Below are 7,723 nucleotides of genomic sequence, written 5' to 3'. Positions count from 1 at the left end.
TTTTCATTACTTTTTACGTAGTTCAAAGTAAAATATTAGTGTTCTAACTCATTTTCAAACATATATTGTTCATTTCTGACTAGCTTGTTGAAGCGTTTGAAAATGCAGTGCAATCTTTGAAAGAACAAAGCTATTTATGGTAAAATAAAAAAAAAAAAAAATTGGAGGAAAACTCAAATAGCTTTTATTGATAAACAAGAAAAGAGCCAGGAGGAGTTACAACCAGTTGTTCTGACCCAGCATCAACCTCCCAGCAAAGAAGCCCCTCTTCACCTCAAACAAAGCTTAGATCACCAACAATCGGATGTTTGTCTGAGGAAACCGAAGGGCAAATTATAGAACAAGCATATGTTATCCTCCTCAAGCTTGACAAAAATAAAGAGGTGTTGGTCAGCAATGACTGGGGAAAATTGGGAAGAAAACTTGAAGAAACTTTGTTGGTAGCAAGTCGCTCTTGAACATGACACTTCCACTCCGTGTCTGAGTCGGGTTGGGTTGTTTCATTCACCGGTCACATCACCATGGTCATGCCATACCATCCACATTTGGGGTTAATGCTACCAATCCATCACATCAATGTCGCTGATATGTTCAAGAGAAGTCATTCAGAGAATTCACCTGTGTCTCACCCACTACCATACATTATACTCCATTCTTTCATGACCGCCACCTTGAACCTTATCGTTTTCACCTCCATTAAAATCATTTGCTCCGTTCCATGTCATTGATGTGGGATTCATTAAGGCCCTCTTGTGACAGATCACTCCTTTTCGACATCAGCTCATTATCCAAGAAGTTGATATAGGAACACCCCATTCAGTACTTTGAAGCTTGCATGCCTCAATGGCAAGTTTCTCACTTCCAGCGACATGTTTACATCAATGGCCTTCGACTAGAAGATTTTGCGTGGTGTTCGATGCCAAGTCCTTTATTCACACCATGTGAATTATACTGCAGTACCTTGAGGGTCATTATCATTATCAGTGATTCCTCTCGCGCTTGTTAACAGTTTACATCATTGACTGGTAATCAAGCGATGTCTTTCCATGTTCGACTTCAGAACATTTCTCACATGGATCGACTTGTACTTTGAGTGAAGATCGGACAAGATTGAAGACCCCGGATCTAGTTTCATCCATCCGGGCTGCGATATATATTCAGGGAAATAAAGACATTAAATTTACATCATTACTGCACAGATAATCATCCACTCAAAAGGATGATGGCTCTATCAGAATCATCAGTCTACACTCAGACGATTGTCTGTCCTATGTACATGAAAATGAATTTATAAAGCTGAGCATGGGAATGCCAGCCTCAGCTAGATCATGAAAATAGTATGAAGATAATGTATTGTATTGTATCTTATTACAGGTCTCCTCCCAGCATTAAAAGAACTTCGGATCCTCATAATAAAGCATTTCACCCAACACCAAAAGATTAACGGCCTCATACTTTAGGGGGAAACTGTTATAGACATTTTTGGGCCCTACAACCCCAAGCATGAAATGTCCATAAACCAACGGCTCCTAAGTCCCTAAAAGTGTTGTTCTAACCCCTAAAGGAACAAGGTCAACAGATTACAGCTTCTCCCAGAAGTTCTCCATGAGAAACTGCTCAGAATTGGTCAAAACAGGATCATTGCAGCTGCTCCACTGGCTAAGTGCATTGCATCTCACCCAAATACACTGTGAGGGTGCATTGCATTTCAAAAGTCCCTTCTGTGGGGTGCGATGGGCGAGAAATGATAGATGGCAGTGTCATTCCGCGAGGTGGAGAGGCAATGGAAGCTTCCAGAATCTTCTCCTGTGACACTTGCCTCACTAAATTCGACCAAAGATGAGTAAGAGGCCATCAGTCTCCAAGTGGAAGCAAGAACTATCAGAGAGAAGACACTAATCAAATCACAAGCTGACTCATCCCCCTTACAGATATCTATATATGGATCCCTCATCCCATAGATCCAGAGGCTGGAATTTTGCATATTGTAAGGAATTGCTGTTGGTTTCCTGAGACAAACATCAGATTGTTGGGTGATCTAAGCTTTGTTTGAGGTGAAGAGGGGCTTCTTTGCTGGGAGGTTGATGCTGGGTCAGAACAACCGGTTGTAACTCCTCCTGGCTCTTTTCTTGTTTATCAATAAAAGCTATTTGAGTTTTCCTCCATGCTTTTATGTCATTGATTCTTGTTACATTTGTATGGTCAATTTACATCTGACCCTAGATTGTTTATGATTATAGATCCATGTCTTTGTATAGTGCTATGCTTCTGTGATCTTACAGGTACTTTGTGAAGCTGGGCATGCAAGGGAGCAGGTAGCTGAGGACTATCAAAGAAGAGAGGGATCAAATCAGGAGATTGGTGCAAGACAGAGGTTGGTCTTTCTGTTCCTCTCTATCTATAATTCATAAAGGAAAAACAAAAGTAGCTTTTCTCTATTTGTTTCTAAGGCAGCTGTCACAACTTAGTGGGATAGAGTAGTTCTAAATAGACACTTTTCCATGTAACAATGTGGCCAGAGAAGCCACGTGTTATCGATGTGGAATGTATGAGTGATGGTGTTGACCTTTAAAGGGATAAAATTTTGAAGGGGAATAACTTTGTGCTCATAACTTAGATTAAGACAAAATTATATTGTTGGAGAGCTATTGACAAGAAAAATACGATCATGAGATTGAATTTGTGAGTTAATATAATGGATGAAAGAATATTTGTAGATAACCCCATCTTCATAATATACTATGAAGGTCAATTCTATTTACACCCCATAACCATAATATGGTATGAGGGGGTTAGGTGTGTGACGTATGGAGTAGATTCATAAATAGAATTGGACATAAATGGAATTAGCCAAATATAAGTGAGAAGTCATGCATTTAACTCTAAACTATAGATACATAACTGGTCTCCAAAATAGAACTAAAGTTTTAAGGAGTAGTGGACTCCAAAAACATAAATGAACTCCAAGAATAGAACTGGAGGCACCAGGAGAAGTGTGAATTTATATAGGAGGAAAATACAGTTAAACAAGTGTACATTTCACGCCATGTCACTAAATTCTCATTGCCACATAATCATTCATGATAGCGCCTATTAAAAATAAACTTGGTATAAATAATAATCCTCCTAAACAGTAGAAAAATATGCATGTACTACATTAATCCCCTTAAGGTCACAAAAAAGGTGTGGACAACAAATTGGTTTTGGCAATATCTAGTTGTGTTATGTATGCATGTACAAAACAACTATGCAAACAAACTATGACAACCGTGACGTAAAGAGAGAAACCCCCCCTCAAAACATAATGCTCAAATGATAATTCTAACAATAACAAGAACTTTGTAGTTGTGTCCTTGACCACCAAAATATGTTACAAAGTTGAAAATTTATGCTTAGTGAACGCCTTCAAGAATATGTATGCAACCCACTCTACATAAGGAAACAATTATAAATGAATAACCTTATCATGGATCCATATTTTGATGAAGAGAATGTTTTTTTAATGAAGTGCAGAAAGTCCATTTTATTACCATCTTTATCTTGTATATCCACTTGCATTGAACAAGTTTAAAATACAGGGGGAAGGAATGAAATCCCAAGTATGGTTCTCATTTATAGTAGCGTCCCATTAAGGGCTTTTTTCAACATTTTCATAGGACTAAGGATATATGTGAGAACCATATAAGAATGCATGGGAAGTAATGGATATATAGTGGTGAGTGATTTTGAAACACCCACAAATTGAGATATGGTTCTCCATGTATTAGTAGGATCACTCACTAGATAATGAATTATCTATATAGTGATTTTTACCTAGTATGCTCTATGATATCAATTTTTAATAGTATGATAATGCTCATTCAAATTAGAATCTAAAATTTTATATGAAGAGTATGAAGAATCATCTGTAAGATTGGCAACAATAAATTTTGGGAAATCTACAGTTGGTTCCTCCTAAAATGCATGCAAGGGGCCTTCTTTCATTTTCACATTTATTTCTCTACTTTATTCATTTGCATGTGTTAGGGTAACAATAAAATCAAATTTATGAAAAAAATGAGCAGAGGTATATAACCTAGAGTGGTGATCCATCTCCTTATAACAACTTTGGAACCATCTAACACCTTATAGATAAGCATCAAACCTATGGTGAATTATATCGAGTTCCCTTTGTTTGTGTGTGTGATACCATAGATTGAGAGTAATTATGGATACATTTTAAACATGTAAGAAATTAGAGAAAAATCTATTATCTAGATCCATTCTACCTTGTCCACATACTTTCAAAGGAGTGTCATCTCCTATTAAAATAGGAGGTCTACTAGAAGATTACAAAGAGGTGAGACTATCATGTGATGAAGCCATGTGATGTGAGGTTGTATAATATACAATCCATGTATTATGTGAAGAAATAATAACACTCAAATCTTGGACTTTACCTCAATATTCCAGTGGCTTATCTTCATGCTTCTTCTTGCCATTATCTAATACTTCATCTTAAACATTATGGTGTTGAGGAGTTTATAGCATAATTTCATAATCTTCTTCATGCATTAACTTTTTGGTTGGAATTCCTTATTAAAATCAATTGTACTTATTCTCTTGTTGTTTGATTCACCCACATTCAGTTTAGACAACTTCATAGTGGTTTTGTTGCTTTCTCCCTTTTTGTTATCAAGGCCCTTCTTTCCTTTTAATTTCTACTTTATTTTCTTGCTCGTCTTACTAATTGCATGTAATACGAGTGCATGGGATTTGGAACTCTTGAGAGTGCCCATATTTATGAGCTTATCTTGCTCCTGTAAGAGTGTTTCAATGAGATAATCCAAATAAAACATTTTCCAATCTTTTCTCATTAATATCTTAGTAGTATAAAATGAAGAAATAAAGTTTGGGTACTTAGGATCTAGCTTTTAGAGAATAAAGAAAATTGGTTGCTCCTTTTTCTTATCAAATCCACAGACCTTTACTTTTTGTAGCAAACTTTTGAAGTTTTTGAAGAATTATTGCAAGGTCTCAAAACTACTTGGGAAAAATGATATAATTTCATTTTTTAACTAGTGTTTTCATAGTTCATCCTATTTCCAAAGAAAATATTTTTATGTTTTCTAAATATTTTTAGTCACAGAGAAATATTCTAGGTGGAAAAGAAGATATGGCAAAATTGAAAAGCATAACAACCTATATGCTTCATCCATGTTTTTAAAGTACTTTTCTCTCAAGTGATGAGTTAGGCACACCTTTAGTTACCATAACAATCCTGTAAATTCTTTTTCTTTTCACTAGAATTTCAATCACTGGATCCCACTAAAAATATTTGAATGGAATGATGATCATTGTTATGGGCTAATCCAATCTTTATGTGCTACTCAATTCTATTTTATCTGTAATAATTTATATGCTTCTCTTTACAAACTCCTCCCATTATTTGATACCATGTGAGATTTTGGATCACATACAATAATAGTCACAAAACGGAACAACACTAACATTTGCAAGATAAAGAAAAAAGAAGAAATAAAGAACAAGAAGAGAGAATGACAGATCATTCTTAATACCAACTCAAATTACTTCTATTACATTGAATAATTGAGTTACAAATATAAAAGTATGTCAAAGAGAGAGGAATTGCACACTAGTGGTTATTTAGTGCACTAGCCTCTCAAACAAAAAAAACTACTCCGTAGTGTCCATTAACTAGTTATCAATGGAGTTAGCGAGATATGGAGTTAGAGCCGTACATATAGTTTTCCATGAACAAAATTAGTTAAATAAAAATAATAACTCAAGTGAGAACTCATGCATGCAACTACTCTCGAAATATAACTTGTCTCTAAAAGTAGAACTCAAACCTTTGGGAGGAGTGGGCTACAAGTATAAAACTCATACATGCAATTTTGAACTCTGGAACGTAACTTGTGTCCAAAAGTAGAACTAAAACCTTAGGGAGTAGTGGGCTACAAGTATAGAACTAAACTCGAAGAATATAATTAGAGACATTGGAAAATGTTTTCACATCTTTAGAAGGAAAATTCCATGTCCATGCCGCTCCCACTACCACTGTTTCCTCTCTTCCTCTTGTGAGCCATGTGACCTACGGCCAACCCGCTCTCTGAATTGGAAGAGAGGGCGAGGGGGAAGTTCAGCAAAGCCTTATCACCACGAAGTCTGTACGCAGCCCGGTCATATGCAAGAGCGGCCTCTTCGTCGGTGTTGAAAGTGCCCAGCCAAACTCGAGCGCCCCTCTTGACGGGATCTCTGATTTCCGCTGCGAATTTTCCCCATGGCCGCCGCCTCACTCCTATGTAGTGCCTGTAACTGATTTGTTTCATCTTTCCATTCTCCTGCTCGCATGGCTGTTGCTTCACCTTAAACACCTCTGCTCTTCTTATCAAGGGTGAGGTTCCTTCATTGTCAATATCGTCAAAATTAATATAAACGCTGCCAGCATTGGCTGTGGGGGAGAACGAGAATGGCGAGGTACCTTGATTATCAATATCGTCCTCCACTTCCAGCAAATGGTGGCGGATCAACTCCAACATATTGCACATCTCCATGTTGATGCTGTTGCTCGCCCCTCTTGCAACGTCCGTCAAGGTCTCTGACGAATAACAATGGCACCCTCATTCAGATCGATTGATATATATAAAGCATTCATTTTCATTTTCATTTTGTCGGCGCTAGTACCGAATCGCATCGTGGCATTTTCGTGATATTTTCATTCATAGATTCCTCTATATGTTCTCCTATCACGGCACTGTTGTCTTGTAAATTTTTTAATATAATAAAGCATGACGAAATATGAAACGTGGACACCGAAATATCAAACATCAAGGAATTCACCGTCTATTTTTTCCGTCCTAGAACTGGGTAAATGCAACCGTAGTGGCTGTGTGGCTGAAAACACAGAGGGTCAAATTTGACTGGAATTATTGTCGTGTTTTCAAATCTCGTGCGAGAGTTTTATTTGTCGTGTTTTCAGTAGTTGTTCTCCGCACGAAACGCTGGCGTGGACTAAAATTTAAAAGCTTTGATAACAATCATGTAACGTAAGTCGTAGGCGGTAGGTCGATTAGTTCCGGGGACGTTTCCTTCGTCATATTCATACGGCGTATTTTTGGGCACCTTTTCAAAGTGGAGATGTTGGATCAAAATGTTATACGAATCACACTGTTTTTGAAATGTGGAGGAAAAATGTCGATCAGAATCGTACTGTATAGCCACGATGTTTGATGATTCTCGATTATTCTCATATATATCTTGGAAAAGTTTGATGATTCTTGATTATATCCGGGAAAAGTTATTTATTCATTTATCTAATATCATATTAATAAAAAATAACAAATTGATTTTAAAATAAGTATATTAAAGAATTCAATAATTTTTTGATATGAAATTTTTGTGATTCATAATCACATAGTTTCAAATGATTGTAATTAATAAAATCAATGGTAAGAAATTATTAAATAATTTATATTAATTATTAAATGGTTAATGTTAAATTATACATTTAACCAAAAATAACACTAACAATTAGTTTGGGAAAAAACATTGTTTAGTAATAAGAAATTATTAAAATATAATTAATTTAAAACAATTATTATAAAATTATTATGAATAAATAATTTAAGAAAAAACAAAAACATATATAAAATTTTGTTATAATTTTTAAATAAATAAATAAAAATAAAATTAGAATTTGAAAAATAAACAATAAAATAAA

At 35.7% G+C, this 7,723-nt stretch overlaps 1 protein-coding gene across 1 annotated transcript; it reads right to left on the bottom strand.

The window, feature by feature from the left end:
- Positions 1-5,589: 5,589 nt before the first annotated feature.
- Positions 5,590-6,637, bottom strand: LOC149257711 (ethylene-responsive transcription factor ERF106-like). The gene is made up of 2 exons (XM_089370113.1): positions 6,485-6,637; positions 5,590-6,406 (listed from the first exon to the last, which is right to left on the bottom strand). The coding sequence occupies exons 1-2, from the start codon at positions 6,555-6,557 to the stop codon at positions 6,021-6,023; spliced, it is 459 nt and encodes a 152-aa protein (XP_089226239.1). The 5' UTR covers positions 6,558-6,637; the 3' UTR covers positions 5,590-6,020.
- Between the last annotated feature and the right edge of the window lie 1,086 nt (positions 6,638-7,723).

Source organism: Pinus tabuliformis, chromosome 6 (genome assembly GCF_031772625.1).
Source record: "Pinus tabuliformis cultivar Carrire ecotype Pingquan chromosome 6, CPIR1, whole genome shotgun sequence".
Taxonomy (NCBI): domain Eukaryota; kingdom Viridiplantae; phylum Streptophyta; class Pinopsida; order Pinales; family Pinaceae; genus Pinus; species Pinus tabuliformis.
Note: the sequence above shows the minus strand (reverse complement) of the source record. Positions and strands in the feature narration are given on the sequence as shown.

Excerpts from the sequence above, each read along its gene's own strand:
- LOC149257711 (XM_089370113.1), bottom strand. The coding sequence starts at position 6,557 with ATGGAGATGTGCAATATGTTGGAGTTGATCCGCCACCATTTGCTGGAA. Across the intron at positions 6,407-6,484 it reads GGACGATATTGATAATCAAG|GAACCTCACCCTTGATAAGA; the intron begins GTACCTCGCCAT and ends TTGACAATGAAG.